Source organism: Eurytemora carolleeae, unplaced genomic scaffold, assembly GCF_000591075.1.
Source record: "Eurytemora carolleeae unplaced genomic scaffold, Eaff_2.0 scaffold607, whole genome shotgun sequence".
NCBI lineage: Eukaryota > Metazoa > Arthropoda > Copepoda > Calanoida > Temoridae > Eurytemora > Eurytemora carolleeae.
The window spans coordinates 32,290-51,192 of record NW_019396492.1 but is presented as its reverse complement, the minus strand read 5'-3'; the positions used below and the strand labels follow the sequence as shown (position 1 = coordinate 51,192).

The following is an 18,903-nucleotide window of genomic DNA, read 5'->3' as shown; positions in this document are numbered from 1 at the left end:
GGGGGAGGGGGGGGAGTTCACATGGCCACAACAAGGCTATATGTAGCGCTGTGAACTTTTGTGTTAGATTCTCATAATCCCAATCGCTTGATCTCGATATCCACTGTGGCCACTTTTAATTTGAGGATCAAGGCCTAATCTCTTATTATTAGCACTGTGGCTGCTCAAGATTTTGTAATGCACCCTTTTTCTGGTTACTCTAATCTGCAAATCCCTCTAATGGTAAACTTTAGAAACTTGAAACTTTGATTTTATATGTTCAATAATTAATAGTTTTTTTTATATATACAAAAATGTTTAATAAGAACGGTTCATAGATAAAAACAACATTAGAAAGGAACTAGCACACAGCCTAGCTATTAACAATAATCACACTCGGTACAGGGTATACTGTTTTCAAAGAAAGAAAAAATATTATCTAATTTTGATTCATTTTGAAATAAAATCTAATGAAACAAGCGTATGTCTAAATTATAAAACTATTCATGATTTATGACTTTTACATTTTATTTCTGAAAAAAACTCGCAAATGAGATAAATCCTCAAAACTTTCACTAAGAAAAATCCGCAAATATGTCGTTTGTTCAGGGAGATCAGAGAGAGAATATCTGTAAGCTGCTGGTACAGTGCGGGTTAGTGAAGCAGGATCAGCTCAAGGTTCACGGTTTCTGAGGAAAGGAAAATAACAGAATTTAACTTAACATATTGGTGTTTTTGTATTTAGAAGATTACATCTAGACATGTATTATACATTTACGAATTAAATTGTTTAAAACTGTTATTTCATCTTTTTCAGGATCGAAGCCAGACAAAATTCTCTTGGGAAACCATTTTTTTCAACACCACATTTTTTCTTTATTAAAACAAATATCAATCCAATGAAGAAAAACACTTTTTTTTAAAGATAAAATGCTAGATTGAGAGAATAGACATCATGAGGGTTGTAGTTCTCCTGATCCTCCTTCTGGGGTGTATCCGGGCTAAAAGCCAGAACGAAGACGACAGGCATCAAACATTTTCATATTATTTTTCGAATCTTATCTTTTTTAACCTGGCATTATGATTAAATAACCCGGTGTAACTTGGAATACAATTTTAAAGACAAATTAAAGGAAAGTAAAGTGAAAATTCAGATTTGTCATGGCCAGAAATTTAAAATAGATATCCTCCCCTCTCCTCCCTTCAATCTATCAATGCACAATTAATTAAAAGGGAAAAAATGTGAAAATAAAATATGTTAGTCGTAAAGGAAGTAAAAGAACTAAACAATCCTCAATCAATCAATCAATGAGTTTTATCTAGGGTTTGCATGCATTAAAAAAAAAAAAACAATTAAATGCCCATCACTCCCATAACAAAAGACATTTTTTGTGACAAGCTTTTTAAAATTTATGCCACGACTTTCTAGTACACGGACCCCTCCTTTCTTATTAGATTGAATCAGGATCCGCATCTCTAGGAAAGAAACTTTATTTGATCAGGGGTCCATATAATTCCATCTGATCAATCCCAAATGTTGATTGATTGATATTAGGGGCAGAAATAAACCATATTGTTATTGTAAACAATTGGAAGTACAATGTCAAGTTGTAGAAAAAAACTCCATACTGCAGAATGTTTACTGCAAGGGAGTGTTTATTTTTCTGTACGTCATATTTATTTCTTATATTAATACTAATACTTTTAACACTCCAAATGCAGTACACATTTCTGAAGTGTAGTTCACGTTCACAAAAACTTGTCAAAGTTCTCAATGACATATAAAGTGTACTTACAACCCCGATCCCATTTTGGATCAGAAATGGAATTATATGGACCCCTGTTAAATTGATGCCTTAATGTTTGTAATGTCAGCAGGGAGGAGGACACTAACGATGATATCATTGTTATCCATGAATCTTGGGAGAATTCAGAGACCAGCACTAGGTAACATTTAAATTAATAAGTATAAAAAATGGATATTGTTTTTAACCGATCCTGCATAGTTATGTAAAATCCTACTAAAATCAAAATTCCACGAAGAATGTTTTATAACGGTTATGAATCACTAATGTGATGTAATTTAGGCTTCCTAATCATTATCTTTTTCAAAATTCATTCAAAAATCTATAATCATGCCATTTGGGGTCTGTAGAGTGTAGACGTTGTCTCAATCAATTAGGTGTTCAGGAACATGTTGAGAAAATAAAAATGAACTATTTTCATCGAAAATGACAAATCTTATTAAGTTATTGGTTTCTGTAATGTCTCAATGTTCACAAACATTCATTGTAGATTTCCTGCAATTTTTATCGAAAAGACGACATTTAAAGAATTTGAATAAATCTGCGAACAAATTCGTAAATACTAAGAAATTCAATATGATGATAATGATGAAAACGAAATAATTGATTTATTGAGAAAAATTCAATTGAGAAATATTTGCCTAAGCATCTAATTAGAAAATTAGAATTTTTTTACATTTTTTGTCGTCATTATTTAATAATTTAAAAAAAATCGATTATCCAAACGTAACCACTCAAATGGATGATTTTGAACGTCGACTTTGCGCTCAAACTCAGTAATTTTACATTATTTAAACGTTTTATAGGTCTCAAATGAATCCTAAACTTCTCCACAATACTTTCTCAGTTCAACTACCATACATTGCCGGTCACTCCCTTTAAGAAAATTAGTTTTCTGCAGAAAGAAAAGATTATCTACGTCATGTCAATCGAACGTCCACTCTGCCTGTGTCGAGACACTAGAACTTACGTACACAGTCCCTTTCGTGATCAAAATATCAATTAAATCACTGATTCTAAATTTAGCTCTGATAGCAGTTTCAAAGCACCGGACGACGTTGTCAAGTTTGAAGCTGTTGATGCGATCATAGAACCTACCGTGAATGATAATCAGGTATTACGAGATTACTAGATAACTGGATCTCACATGATTACGTCCCTTACATATTTAATTTCCAAGTTGCATTTTGCTGAAATATCGTTCTGGATTTTGGCGGGGAATGGAGGGGGGGGGGGGAAGTCAACTGGCAAGTCATTATTCCCATTTCTGACACTTCTCATCAAAAATGTTCTATTAATTATCGCCACATTTTACCTGAAAATGTCCAGAGTGAAAGAAGATACATGATTTTAAAAAAGAGGGATTATTTAATTTTTAACTGTTGGTTGTGTAATTAAAGGAAGGGGGAAATTATCAGATTTCATCCAGTTTTTTCTTTTTCTCGTGGTACCATGCTGTCGTTTCTAGGGTGGTATTTCTCCGGATACCTCCCATTATTTCTCCGGATACCTCCCATTATTTCTCCGAAGACCTCCCATTTTTCAAACATTAACAAGAAAGTTAGTCTGTCGTGTGAAATGTCTACTTAACTGGCGCTTACGATAACTTTCCCCCCGCCCCCACCCCCCTCCTTTAAAATTAATCTCCCTCCAGTAAGGCATGTTTATTAAGGCTGAAAAGGAGATGAGAGAGAAGTATGAAAGTGTGTTAGCGGTTCTAAACTCAAGTTCAGGAGATAAATACCAGGTCGAAAAATATCTTTCTCTTAATTCAAATGAACCTCAGATTTACTACAGTACTCGCCTTTATCTTGTCAATAATGTGGAAGCGTTGTTATTCTATCATAGTGTTTTAACACTGACCATAACTGAAAATAATTGTTACAAAAGAAACTATCAAGGATATCTCATTCATTTTGGATCAGACTTACCTTATAAGGGTACCGGAGTGAATTGGATTTGCCACACTAGAGAATTTCAAGTCACTAATAACGACTACAATCATTCCAAATAAATAAATTATTTTAAAATCTAACAGGACAGCGACCAATCAATGATGATTGATATTTTGATGTGGGATGTTCTTGGCTGGAAATGGGTCTTAGACTGGGATGAGATTGGGATTGGTTGTTTTGGGTTGGGATGTGGACTGGGATGGGTTATTATGGGTTGGGTTGTGGATTGGGATGGGATGGGATGTGGATTAGGATGGGATGTGGATTAGGATGGGATGTGGATTAGGATGGGATGTGGATTAGGATGGGATGTGGATTGGGATGGGATGTGGATTGGGATGGGTTGTTATGGGTTGGGATGTGGATTAGGATGGGATGTGGATTAGGATGGGATTGGGAAAGGGTAGATGGGACGGCGATGACAATTTTAAACAATTTTTCAGGCCTGGATTACTATGACCGAATTAGGAGAACTTAAGTACTCTCCTGCTTTAATTACAATTGCTTGGGCCAAGCTGCTTGGAACCCATACCAGGTGAAATACAGTGGTCTCTTAAATAATACGGAATGTTAAAGGGAATTTACCCTTTTAAACATATGCAACAGCAAGGAATAAACCGGTTTTTTAATCTGGAAATATTTTGAATTTTGACAATTGCATTAAAAAATATAGGTGTCTTAATCATCAGTTTAGTTTTGTAAATCGTAATTGGAGCGTAATTTTTAATTTGAATTCGACAGAACTATTCAATAACGTCCTACTTCATTTCTTACTTAAATAGGATTCATATTTTATACCGTAAATTTCTTTAATGAGTTTCGCAAATTAGTTGTGTATATTGCACATTTCTTTGCAACATAAAAGTACGATAAAGTCATACATTTCTACACACTTAATATTGTTTTATTTTAGGTTTAAATAACTAGTTGTTCCGATGCTCTGACAAAGATTTTTCCAAAAACCCGGGGTTTCGCTTTCACTTTGCCTATTATTTTAGGTTTTTTTACGAATTTGTCAAAAAACAATCAATATATATATTTATATAAATATTTATCATAACATTCTTGGGATTTTCTTGTACTCCTTGAAGAAACATTAGATCAATAAAATCCCTTAATTAGAGTTTTGTCCCCACTTCAAATTTGACGACTAGACCCTTTAATAAGTTTGTTTGTACTGCAAACAGAACCTGGATTTCAAATTTGAGGACTAGACCCTTTTATTAGTTTGTCTGTACTGCAGGCAGAACCTGGATTTGCGCTACCCGGATCCATATCAACGTTTCCTGATACGGATCCGGATCCGGATCCGACCAAATGATACGGATCCGACCGGATCCGGATCCGAAACGCTGCTCCAAATATTCCCCAGCTGATAAATATTTTCCTTTTTTGAATGGTTGTAAAAATCATAATTTTTTGTAGAGACATTTTTTCAAATTGGTTCCTAAAAATGCGTGATACTTGATTCATTTGAAGGATCGAATTCCTTTTTTTTTCAGCTATAATGATAATAAAAAAAGAAAATGTTAATAGTATTAATACGGATATTAATAATAATGGTAATAGTAATAATAATAATAATAATGATTTCTAAGAGTTACTCCTAGTAGTAATTGTTTAGGAACTCTACAAAACTCAAGTCAAAGCAAAGCTCTGCTTCACTACACCTTTGGGGCTTTCGGGGGCTCGCCTTGGGCTCAGATGGCTTTAGGATACAGGTAGGTTTGCAGCTAAGTTCTTCTTATGGAGGGGCTGTAGAGTGTATACGTAATTTCAAGTAGCCCTCCATTTATATATTCAGAACGATATCCTTCAAACCTTTGCCTGATCAGGGATGAATGAAATATTCTTGTTTTTTATCTGAAAATGAATTTATTTTAATTGTGGTTTTAACGAAAAATGATTTGTGGATTCATGTGCCAGATAAAAGGAATGCAATTGACATAACTCAAGTTAAATTAAGATAAAAGAGTTTATTTGGGGAAAATATAGATTTTTTATAAAAATAAAATAATCCTAAAGAGCTATGACTTGATGTCCAATTTTTAAATCCCCCAATCTTCACAAAAAAAATTGTGAGGGTGAATTTTTTATAATGTAATATTTACTTCTTAAGACCTGTTTGTTCTAGATACTTCTCCGGGAGTGGTGTAGCTGCTAGCTGTGAAAAAGCTCTTGATTACTACAGAAGAGTAGCAGCTAGTGTAGCTGCTGAGGTGTCCTTTAGTGGAGGAGCTACGGTGCAGAGAATTCGGTTACAGGTTGGTAATATTTTAAATAATACTAGCTGAAGGGCCTGGCGTTGCCCGTGGAAAAAAAGAAAAATTTCGATTTTTTTAGTCTACAACACCCCCCCCCCTGGCTTCCCATGAGTGTCAACAAAAAATTTCAGCTCAATCAATCCAGTCGTTTGCCCGGCTATAGGCAGCATATATATATATATATATACGAATGTCTTGTTTTATTATATAGATAAAGACTAAAGAGCCTTTTGACCCTCCCTTTAAAAAGTTACATTTACGGAAGCTATGTCGGGCAGAAGAGATAAAAACAATCTATCTTGTTTTTTATCCAAACAACGTAATAAACGCACTTGAAATGACATTGGCAAAATTTATTTTTATAAGATAGGAAACGACGATTACTATGCGATTACTACAAGGGAAGAAAGTTCCAAACCCAGACCTGACACTGAGTGTCAGGTCTGGGCCAAATGTGCAAAGTAATCTTTTCTAATTGTTAGCATTAATCAATTTAAGTCCAGAAGTAAAAATCCGTCTGCACTCTGCATGCTTTGATTTAAAATATTTAAGGCTACATTTTTATTAAAAAATTGAACCCCTAAAAATAAATAAATTTAAATTTTAGATGATACTTGATTTCATTTTAGAAGATGTCACATTTTGAAGCAAATTCAAAGTCGCAAAACACGTTTTGAAACATTCGCGATTTTGAGATATTTCACAGATTTGAATTAATTATTTTTTCAAGCATTTACTCAATTTGGTAACTAAACAAGTTTTTTGCATAGAGAATAATTTAAATAATAATTAAAATAATGAATCAATAAAAATAAAAATAATATATTCTGAGTTGAAAACTTTAGAATGATGAATATCAGAATCAATGCTTGATCCTCTCTTTTAATCTACCTTAAGTCTTTAGAATGATTATAGAGATTAGAAATGCGCTCTTAAACTTCTGAAAAACCGTTTTTTAATTTTTCCGCATTTCTTATTAACATGATTAAACTTATATTTGTTTGAATGCTCTAAAAGCCGGCTTGTGAACAGCTGATTTTAGTTCAATCGGATATTAGTCCAATCGATATAGCATCATACCTGTAATTGTTATCAAATGTAACTTTAATACAGTAGGGATATCCAAAGGAGAGGATTAAGAAGAAAATAAATAAGTATGTACATTGGATACTCAGATCGGGATTAAGGATATTTCATTCAAAAGTTTTCAGTTTTGTTCTTATATTTCAAAATATAACGACTTAAAGCATTTAAGGTTTTATTTAAAAGAAAAAATAAAGAATCAACGACGGCCAAATTGAAAATTTGTTAAAGTGAAAAATTAAATACACCATGCAGAGATTTAAAAAAAAATTCCAAAAAATCTAGGATCGACTGAGATATAACAGCTGTTAAGCACACCCACAAAATTGCATGAAAGCTGACCCAGAATAGTGTAGATCGATAGATAAAGGCTTATCTATATGCGGGCCGTGTTCCAAACCGTGCTTACCTTAACAACCTGACACTGAGTGTGAGGCTTGGGCACACATATTATGATCAACGTTTTAGTAACTGTCCTTGTCCCGAGTTCAAATATCATTTGAAGAAACTAATGAAAACAACAAAAAAATATAACTTTTAAATTTGTAAGGGGTCTTTCATTTTTAATAAAAACCCAAACCATTTTCGAAACAATTCAAGGTTTTCCATTTTCGCACATGCCTTGAATTTGAATCTTGCACTTTTCATGATCTGCAGATTAGTATGAATCACCGAAAATATATGTATCTTGATCTTTTTTCACATTACACTTTTAAATACGGATTGTGTCTGCAAGGTTTGGAACTCTCTTCCCCTGTATTAGATACTAAATAAGATACTAGATAATTGTTCAATCCTAGGATGAGATGGATAGTGGAGGGTATGGAGGAATACTGGATAATGACCTTATTGAATACTATCAACTACTGGCTGACAAGGGAGATGTACAGGCTCAAGTAGGGCTAGGACAGCTACACTATCAGGTAAGAGAAAATTATAAATTAGCCTCAGTTGGCATTTTTTTATGGACTGACCTAGATCTATTCGGTAATGAATCTAAATCGGAGTCTAAAGCTAAAGATTGCGCTAAATTTAAGTTGTAAGCTTAAAAGTTCTGAAAAATAATTAGTTAAATACTGAAATATTAACCTTTCTCAATTTAACCCTGAAGGTGAAATTTAAATTTTCATGGTGAACATATGAACCAATCAGATTACGGGAATTACGGTTCGGATCGACAGAGATTATGCTACATCAGCTGTTAAATCAGATTACGGGAATTACGGTACGGATCAACAGAGATTATGCTACATCAGCTGTTAAATCAGATTACGGGAATTACGGTTCGGATCGACAGAGATTATGCTACATTAGCTGTTAAATCAGATTACGGGAATTAAGGTACGGATCGACAGAGATTATAGTAAATCAGCTGTTAAAATCGTAATTTTTATATGTTTACGTACGTAACTGCAGCGCTAACAAAATATTTCGACGTGATGTATTTATTTTAGATTACGGGAAAAAGATTTATTAACTTAAATCGTCAGATAAATCATTTTTATGCATTGAAATATCGCAGCTATTCCCGGGTTTGAATTTTAACTTGCCGAAATTGACGAGTTAAATATTTAAGCTATAGCTTAAAATTCAGGTTTAATGTAAGTCAGAAGTGGCCTAAGTTGAAACTTAACACTTAAGTCGCAACTTATCGTTCTTAATCTTTAGTTTTGGACTCCGGAAGATATTCGGAAATCTCAAAAGTCAAAGGTTTGGCAAATAAAAGGCAATCAATGGAATTCAGCTCGTTCAAACTGACATTATTAAAATTCGTCAATTAAAAGTATTTTCAGAGAGAAAATATAGTGCTCATATAAATTGTTTGAACTTGATAACCACATCAGACACTTTTAATTTAATATTTTGACTTTTTAATCCGTTTGAACTGTCTTTTTTAAAGTTACAGAGCTTTCATCGACCTTGAGAGACTTAATCCTGTTAACTCTAAAATATACGGATTAGTGAACTAAAATATACGGATTAGTGAACTAAAAAGGGATAAAAAACCAGTTTCGACCTTTGCGCTCTGGTCTAATTTTTGATACTATGCCAAACTTTGATTCATATATAAACGGAATTTCATGACGATTGTGTGAAGAATTGATAATCGTCTTTGGTCTTATAAGCAATTTGCAGCATGGATTCAAAATTGATGAACAATTGCTTTCAGGGTGGTCGAGGGATTGCTCGGGACCCTGAGCAAGCTCTTCACTATTTCCAGCAGGCAGCGGAGTCGGGGAATGCTGTGGCAATGGCGTTTTTAGGTATATCGAAAATTTAGTGCTTAGGACCCGAATCCATTAGATGAGCAACAATTTGGCTTTCTGGATCCGGATCCACAATGAGTGAAATATCAAGACAAAAATTTCAACTGCTCACGAACAAGAGAAAAATAATAATTTCCGATTTCTTAAATGTTCATTAAATTTAAGAAACGCAAAAAATTATTTTATTCCTGTAGTCAAGGAACATTAGGAACCCGCAAATTAAGATTTACGCTAAGTGTATGAAGTACTCTCTGGCAACAGACTTATTGCCCCCACAACCTGGGGCAGGACCAAAGCTTTACAAACCTAAAACATTTTCTTAAACTTGTGTTGAAAGCTAATTTCCGGAGATCAAAATATAAATTTTTTGTTTGTTCATCATACCCTATCCGTGCCTTTAAGTATATTTTTAACGGTAGTAAGCCTCAAACTTTAATTTAAACAGCCTCTATGGATTCTATATTGATAAAGCTTCTACAGATGAAAGGGTAACATGTCCAAGATAATTTTTGCTATTTTTACGATTTTTAAATAAAGGTGGGTTTTTAAATAAAACCCCTTCTTACATTTTTTCAAAATCCAAACTTCATATTAATGCATTATACTATTGCTATTTGCAAATGCCAAAGTTTTGTGCTAATATTTGCAAACCAAGAGCAAGATACAGGCCAGTTTCATAATTCATTGATGCACTAAATTTTTATGTAATTCTTAGTATTTAAGTAAATATGTAAAATTGATCATTGTGTAATTGTCAAAACTTTTTGTTTTCTTAACTTTAATATTGGAAATCTAATCTCTAAGACCCCTTTTTCAATTTCAAAGTAAAATTAAGCATTTGCATAATTCAGTGGAACTCACTGTATATACTATATATTATAATATATTGCCTGTTATCAGGAAAGATATACCTTGAGGGAAGTGAGGTAGCCAAGCCGAGTAATGAGACTGCCTTCAAGTACTTTAAGAAGGCCGCCAGTCTTAACAATCCAGTTGGACAATCAGGTTTCTAGATTTTAGATTCTGAAAGGGACTGTAAGCGTAATTTAAGTGAACCTCCATTCAAGATAGATATACCCTATTCACAAGGGAACCCTTAAAACGTTTATCTGACAAAAAGGTGGAAGCTATGGTCTTTTTTTATGACTCGGCAAGGGTTCATTTTTGTGAATTTCACCTTTGTCTCTTACAAGTAAGAAATTCGCATTGCTCAAGTCACTTTTCAATATTTTGGAGAGAACCCAAAAATGAAAAAACAAAAGTAAGCATATCTAATTCATCCTTGATCAGACAAGGCTTTTTAGGGTACCGTTGTAAATCGGGCATTGCTATCTTTGCATGTAGAGTCACTTGAAATTATCTTTAATTAGACATCAAATTCAATCTTACTTAGTAAATATATCCCTAGAATTATCCTGGACTGGTGACTGGTATCAATACTGGGAAAAATTATTTTTATTTTAAGATGTGGGAGAAAAAAATTCTTAAAATAGTTAGGAAAGAGGGAGGTGGAGGGAGGGAGGGAAGAAAAGTGTTCATTTTTTTGATTGATTTCTTGCCTAAAATTTTAATTTTCTAATCCTTTTATTAAAAAATTAGAGTTTGAAGCGAGTAATCAGTTCCTTTATCTAAGGTTTGGGTATCCTCTATCTCTATGGAAAAGGTGTTGACAAGGACTATAAGAGAGCTTTTGAATACTTCAGCAAGGTAGGACTAGGGTCGTATCTTGTATTTAGTTATCAATAACCAAGGATAATAATAATGAAGTTCGGTTTGAAAACTCGTTTAGTTTAAAGTTTGAACAAGAGAAAAACAGCTTTTTCAGATTCTCATTCTAGAAGAAAAGAATTTTAAGATTATTTCCAATATCTGGAAAGTTTTTATTTTAATCAATCTTATCTGTCCACACTTTGCAAACACTAGACTTTAAAAGTTTTAAAGGTTTAACAGAACTAGGATCTATCAACCATTTTCAGCCTATTTTATCCTCGACTAAAACTGCTACAGCTTCTGCAAGTTCTGAATTTTTCATTGCGGATCCGGATCAAAATGAAATGGATCCTAAGTACTGAAAGTACAGTGAGTACAGTAAGTGCAGTATAAGCACTGTTTAAAAAACACAGTACAATAAGTTCAGTACAGTACAATAATTACAGTACAGTACAGTACAGTACAGTACAGTACAGTACAGTACAGTACAGTACAGTTTTAGGCTGCAGAACAAAGCTGGGTTGACGGTCAACTTTACCTGGGTAACATGTACTATCAGGTGAATGCTTGAATTTGAAATTTGCACGGGCGTAATTTTTATTCAATTTTATTCGCTGATTCAGGCAAAAAAAAATTTTAAAAACTTGAGGATAAAAAGTACAAAAACAGGGTGAACAAAAGCGGGATAATATAATCTGAAAATTAAACATAAAAATGTATTTTATCTATTAATTGACGCCTTTTTGTGTATAGGGTTGGGGCGTGAAGCGAGATTACAAAATGGCGATCAAGTATTACAACCTGGCCAGCCAGTCTGGTCACGTTCTGGCTTTCTTTAATCTCGCTGATATGCACGCCACCGGAACAGGTATTCCACTTGCTCACCTCTCAGTGCTATTATTTTAAATTTCCAGTTTAAAATCAAAAAAGTCAAACAACTACATTTACAAAGCACCGCACGTGAAAGCTATAAATTTGACAAGAAGGAGGGATGTCCCTGATACATTTTTTTATTAGATTTGCACTCCCCCCCCCTCCCTCCCCCCCAGCCATTTTTCCTCCTAAATCAATTTGTTTTCTGACATTCTGAGGGATCAAAATTATTAGATTATTTTTGTTAGGAATGCTCCGAAGTTGTCCGACTGCGGTTGAATTGTACAAGAATGTTGCAGAGAGAGGAAAGTGGGGAGAATATTTGATGGAGGAACAAAACTAGTTTTACTAAACCAACTACCCTTCATTAATCGTACAGTAAATGTACTGGGGGGGGGGAGGTTAAAGTGAAGATTTCTTTTAAAAGAACATCGACATAAATTTTAAAATTTGGGTGGTTGAAAATTTAAGACCCGTAAAGGAATTGAAACTCTGGTCCGACCACTGGTACCAAAAGTAGTTGAACTAGATAGGACTGGTTAAACCGCTTTAATGAAATAAATCTGTAATAACACTGTCTGAAAGCTAGCTGATTTTATCTGCCTAGTTTTCCAAATTTTGCAGACTTGGCGTGGGCTCACTCTGACAACAAATTTGGGAATAATTTCATGTTTATAAAAAGAATATATTTCAGTTTTAGAACAGATTATTTCAGTTTTGAAGGGAATTTTCCAGTTTATAAATTGAATATACCAGTTTATCAAGGGAATATACCAGTTTATCAAGGGAATATACCAGTATTTGCAGAGAATATTCCAGTTTTTGTATTGAATATTCCAGAAAATTCCAATTATTGTAGAGAATTTTCCAGTTTATGAAACGTTTATTCCAGTTTTTGGTGGAATATTTTAGTGAACATTTAGTTTTTTTTTGGAATATTCCAGTTTTTGAAAGGAATATTCTAGTATTTGCAGAGAATATTCGAGTTTTTTTATTGAATATTCCAGTTTTGCAGAGAATTTTCCAGTTTAAGAGACGTTTATTTCAGTTTTTGAAGGGAAAATTCCAGTTTTCGATGGAATATTCCAGTTTTTGGTAGAAAATTCCAGTTTTTGATGGAATATTCTATTTTTTGGTGGAATAATAAAGTTTGTGATGGAAAATGGTTTTTTAAAAGTAAAATTACAGTTTTTGGTGGAATATTCTAGTTTTTGATGCAATATTCCAGTTTTTGATGGAATATTCCAGTTTTTGATGGAATATTCCAGTTTTTAATGGAATATTCAAGTTTTTGATGAAATATTTAAGTCTTGAAGGGAAAATTCCAGTTTATGAAGTGAAGGACACGATTAAACTAGTTTGGTTTGGTGTAGGCTCACTCTGATTACAAGAACGGATTATATGACAAGGCTCTGCTAAAGTATCTTCTCCTGGCAGAGCTAGGGTTCGAGGTGGCTCAGAGCAACACTGCTTACATTCTTGACAGGTATTCAATTGATAACGGGTCTAGAGATGTCGAGTTAATCAGAAAATTGTTCTTCTAAAAATAAAGGGTGAGTGTGGGGTCTCTCTACAAACAGACGGTAGTAAGGGTAGTTGCCATCAGATTCAGCTTCTAAGATTCAGAAAAAGCTTCAAAGGGTACAGTTTCGAATCGGACATGCCACTCCATGAATGAAGGTTAACTTGAAATTATGTTTACTGACCCATTGGACATCAGGGTTTTTCTAATTCAAAATGCCGTCATTATTTTAAAACATGTAAAACTTCTCTTTAAATCTTTTATTCATATTTATCACATAATTGTACGTAACTGTATATACAACCTTGGGATTATAGATATGTTATTATTCATAATTGGATTAATATTTCTTATTAAATTGTATATATGCGGTGCTGCAATTTGATATGATAAGGTTTTATTAGAAACAGTAAAATTAGCATCTATTGTTATCCTTTAAGAATTCACAAACAACTGTTTATAAAATCCGCAAACAGTTCGACCAAAAAATAGGATGGTTTTCCAGGAGTCGGAACTTCCGTTAGGATTATCCTTAATCTTTAACGCCTGATATCAATATCCGAAGTGGGCAGTTTTTATTTGAGAATAAATGCTTGAACTCTCAATTAAAGGTATCCTTGGATTTGGTTGGATANTAATTATTTATCTAATTTCTGTCATTTTTATATATCTAGTTTAAGTATTATTATTTATCGAATTTCTATCATTTTTATTTATCTGATTTTTTAAAATTTTCAAATATAAATGGTTATATCATTGGATCCGGATAAATTTTTTTGCAAACCTTTTTAGGATTTGGATTTATTATTGAAAAACAACAAATCCTAGTTGCCAACGGAAAAAAAATGATTTAAATTTCAGTTGTGAATTTTTGTTTTGGATATCCAGGAGATGAAATCTAGTCTTCCACTCGGATTTAGATTTAATAAAATAAAAATCCAGCTCTGATCTTGAAATAGTAAATCATCATAATATTTACGCGCCTAACAATAAGAAGAAAAATCGAGAAAAAAATTATCTTTTTTAAAATGTTAAAACTTAAGCCCATTGTTAACAATTTGAAAATCTTATGAATATGAAATGGATCATAAGCACTGAAGTAAAATTCTTTTAAAATAAAAGAATTTGTTGCTAAAAATAACCTTGTAGGGGTATAGTGCTGCCAGGGTACGACTAGGGGACTACTACTACTATGGCTGGGGGACTATTATTGACTATGAAATGGCTGCATCACATTACAGGATAGCTAGTGAGCAGCAGAACAATGCTCAGGTATAGTATAGTTATAAAGATAAGCGTATAGATGAACTTAAAGGGAGTGACCGGCTATGTTAGGTAGTTGAACTGAGTATGCAGTGTTGTGGAAAACTTCTTTCAGATTCATTTGAGTCAAATTTAACTTTTTAAAGATCTGTAAATCCTGAGTTTGAGCGCAAATTTGACGTTCAAAACTCCTACTTTGAGGGTGAATACGTTTTCAGAATTCGCTTTTTTTTTAAATTTAAAAAATATATTATCTATATTTGATTTCTTGTAACACAAATAGTTTTACAAATAGCTTGATAATCAACTTATTATTGAATTGGGTTTGTAAATACGGCACAATTATACAATTTATATCTGCTATTAAAGCTTTAGTCAAACAGTCGTCTTGCGATTTAACAGTTTTCTGGGCCTCTCTTTATATAATATGACGCTGTGCTTAATATACAATATTTTCATATTCAGCTTGCTGTGTTGTTTGCTGTAAAGAATGCAGAGGATTTGAAGATTATAGTGGGTAAGTAAAAATTTAAAATTTAGTTCAGATTTGGTTCAAAAGTATTTTAGATAGAGGTGGGGAGTAGAGTAATTTTATGCACAATACAAAAAATTTAAGACTGCAGTGCAACGTAATCATTATTATCAGTTTTTAGCCTTTTCCTATAGGAATTCCCTTGGGATTCCCTTGAACCATATTGGGATCTAATCTTAGTTAACTGAGGTCCTGAAACTTGGAATTCTCTTGAACTATATATTGGGATCTTTACTTGGTATCTTTACCTAGGTCCGGAAACTTGGGATTTCCTTGAACCATATTGGGATCTAAACTTGGTTTATCGAGGTCCTGAGGCCTGAAACTTGGGATTCACTTCAACCATATTGGGATAATTATTTGGTATCTTGACCTAGGTCCTGAAACTTGGGATTCCCTTAAACTATATTTTTATCTAAACCTAGAATCTTTACCTAGGTCATGAAACTTGGGATTCTCTTGAACATATTGGGATCTTTATTTGGTATATTGACCTAGGTCCTGAAACTTAAGATTCTCTTGAACTTTATTTGGATCTTTACTTGGTATCTTTACCTAGGTCCGGAAACTTGGGATTTCCTTGAACCATATTGGGATCTAAACTTAGTTTATCGAGGTCCTGAGACCTGAAACTTGGGATTCTCTTGAACTATATTGTCATCTAAACCTAGAAACTTCACCTAGGTCATGAAACTTGGGATTCTCTTGAACTATATTGGGAGCTAAACTTTGTACCTTTACCTAGACATGAAACTTGGGATTCTCTTGAACTATATTAGGGTCTTTACTTGGTATCTTTACCTAGATACTGAAACTTGGGATTCTCTTGAACTATATTGGGAGCTAAACTTTGTACCTTTACCTAGACATGAAACTTGAGATTCTCTTGAACTTTACTGGGATCTTTACTTGGTATCTTTACCTAGGTCCTGAAACTTGGGATTCTCTTGAACTTTACTGGGATCTTTACGTGGTATCTTTACCTAGATACTGAAACTTGGGATTCTCTTGAACTAAATTGGGAGTTAAACTTTGTACCTTTACATAGGTCCTGAAACTTGGGAATCTCTTAAACTTTACTGGGATCTTTACTTGGTATTTTTACCTAGATACTGAAACTTGGGATTCTCTTGAACTAAATTGGGAGCTAAACTTTGTACCTTTACCTAGGTCCTGAAACTTGGGATTCTCTTGAACTATATTGGGATCTTTACTTGGTATCTCTTCTCTTCCTTGTCCTCGGTTTAATGCTTATACTTCGTCGGCCTCCAAATCAGGTAGGAAAACATATTATATCATATCTGTTCGGTTCCATAGTAGAAAACCTATCGTGTAAAAATTCCCATTATTACACGGTTCAGGAGGAACAGTTTTAATATTGTTCGCTTCCTGGAGTTTAAGAATGCTTATTCTTACACTGTAGGTGTAGAATTTTCATTCTTTACCGTGTAAGAATGGAAATTTTTACACGGTCAGAGCGTGAAAGAATGTATATTCTTACACGCTCCGAGCATTAAAGAATGGAAATTATCACACTAGTTGAAGAATATTCATTCTTATACGCTCATTGTATTGATCTTTTCAACGTAGATCAATATTGATATTAACTTAATTATTTTGTACTGACAACATGCACAGGGTGCCCTTAAGTTTTCTTTTATATTAATACATGCAAACTTACCTTTTTCTTTAATATTAAAACATGCAAACTTACCTTTTTTACTAAAGCAAAACATACTCACTTACCTTTTTCGTTTTTTTAAGTTTTCATATACCTTAATTCAGTAATATCCATTTAGATCTCAACATTAGTCTACTGTGTTTAATTAACATTTTCTGAAATTCTGACCTTTCCAAAAAATGGACAATGCTTTAAGCTTTGCATTGGACATTTTCATCTAACTGCCGAGTCTCAAAGCATACTGCCCGACTGCCTACTTTATTCAATTTTTTTAAAAGTTTATCTTCATTGCAAACCAAGTTTGGTGATATTTTGCAAACCTGTGCATAGTGCATATTTGTAATAGTACGGTCAGAGCTTTTCAAAAATGGAAAGGTTGTCATGTCTCCACAATTTCAATCAATTGTTTTTTCACTTTACATTAAAATTCAGTTGTAATTATCAAACAAATTAGACAGAATAAAGAGGTCGATTTGCCCCCCACCCTACAGCTAACACTAGTTTTAAAGTAGCTCGGTCTGAGTCAGTAGTCACCATATCTCGCATAGCTCGAGATGATGAAGTGAAACCACAATCAAACCAGAAATGTTATCTTATAAAAACTTATTGAAATACTAGTGTCGCAAACTTTTAATGGAGTCTTAGCACTCCATAGCAATGAAAACAAACCAGTAAATCTTGCTTCATGAATAAAAGACAAAGATCTTCATCAGTTCATGTCAAACTGATTCTTACTAGATAACCTGCTTTTATCTCCTCTTTTTGGAAGATTTAGGATCTAATATCCAGAAAATGATTTCTTCTATAAATGAAGACACGATATTGTTCAGTAGATTAAGACAACCCACTACTATACCTTCTCCCCATCTAAAAAAAAACTCAGGGCACATTCAACATGCTGTGTCTAAATGTAGTATTAACTTGAAAAAACAAGCAAATCATTAGAAATTAATAAATAAACAAACTAAACTAAGGAAACAATCACACCACATGCATTACTTTCAAATTAAGAACCAATTATTTACTTAAAAAATGGTTTTCAACATTTTAACATTAGAAAATAAAAAAACAGTGATAGTTAGAACAAGAGAATAAAACTTATTTGCAACCTTTCACAATGTTAACAATTCCAACTTGAAATAATGGGATTTCACCAGACTTATTTTTTACTGTAGTTTCTTGGGTATGTGTATCACAAATATGATATAATAATAATCTTATGAGGATAAAAATGTAAAAATGGAATTCTTAAACTCGATGAAATAATACATTTTTTTCCCATAAGATTATCATATTACCTAGTTTTTCCTCTTTTTGTTAGTACTTAGTTTTTGTCCAAAATTCATGTATTTTCTCTGAAAAACTGAAAGAATTTTTTAAAGAACATTCATACGTATAAAGTTCAATAATGACATTCCTAACACTTTGGGGGAATTAAAGTTCAGATGAGAGGGGGTAAGTTATTTTTTTAAATATGTACCTCGGATTTTTAAAATTTATTGCAGAGATTGCAGCGAGGACAACAACAACATCAACATCATCAACATCAGCGGAACGGAGTACCTGCCCCTACCACCACACCACGCCCACCAGCAGCTGCTACGCCTCCTGGGGCTGCTACCACGCCTCCAGCTGCTTCTACAAGATCAGGAGCAACCTCATCGCCATCTGTTGCTAGTTTTCCTGCTCCTGAAGCAGCTTTAAATTCAGCAACAGCATCAAGTACCACACCTATTTCAGACGGAGTAGCTAAAACTGAAGCAGTTGGAGCTACAAACGGAGCAGCTGCAGAAGCTGCTTCTTCTAATGAGGACAAGAAGAATGAATAGATTATTTATATATTTGCTGTATCACATTTTGAGTTATTGATCGAAACAAAATTCATACTGAATCTTTTTGTTTTGGTGTTTTTCACTTGCATTCCTTATATTAAATTTTCCTACTTACTTTTTGTTGTAAAAGATTTTTT

The 18,903-nt window shown here is 33.4% G+C and overlaps 1 protein-coding gene and 1 long non-coding RNA gene across 2 annotated transcripts; both read left to right on the top strand.

The window, feature by feature from the left end:
- The first annotated feature begins 3,429 nt into the window (after positions 1 to 3,429).
- Positions 3,430 to 4,998, top strand: LOC111704283 (uncharacterized). Its single transcript, XR_002765791.1, has 3 exons — positions 3,430 to 3,531; positions 4,183 to 4,274; positions 4,983 to 4,998. It is a non-coding gene; the product is annotated as an uncharacterized LOC111704283 (long non-coding RNA).
- Positions 4,999 to 5,361: 363 nt separating this feature from the next.
- On the top strand, positions 5,362 to 18,880 carry LOC111704288 (protein sel-1 homolog 1). Its single transcript, XM_023476497.1, has 16 exons — positions 5,362 to 5,460; positions 5,874 to 6,003; positions 7,887 to 8,009; positions 9,257 to 9,350; positions 10,254 to 10,358; positions 10,987 to 11,060; positions 11,566 to 11,622; positions 11,817 to 11,931; positions 12,185 to 12,267; positions 13,310 to 13,470; positions 14,024 to 14,084; positions 14,608 to 14,735; positions 15,017 to 15,044; positions 15,187 to 15,238; positions 16,424 to 16,530; positions 18,440 to 18,880. The coding sequence occupies exons 1-16, from the start codon at positions 5,444 to 5,446 to the stop codon at positions 18,761 to 18,763; spliced, it is 1,659 nt and encodes a 552-aa protein (XP_023332265.1). The 5' UTR covers positions 5,362 to 5,443; the 3' UTR covers positions 18,764 to 18,880.
- The last annotated feature ends 23 nt before the right edge of the window (positions 18,881 to 18,903 follow it).

Excerpts from the sequence above, each read along its gene's own strand:
- LOC111704288 (XM_023476497.1), top strand. Across the intron at positions 13,471-14,023 it reads GTCGAGTTAATCAGAAAATT|TGGGCAGTTTTTATTTGAGA; the intron begins GTTCTTCTAAAA and ends CAATATCCGAAG. Across the intron at positions 14,736-15,016 it reads CAGAACAATGCTCAGGTATA|CTTGATAATCAACTTATTAT; the intron begins GTATAGTTATAA and ends TTTTACAAATAG.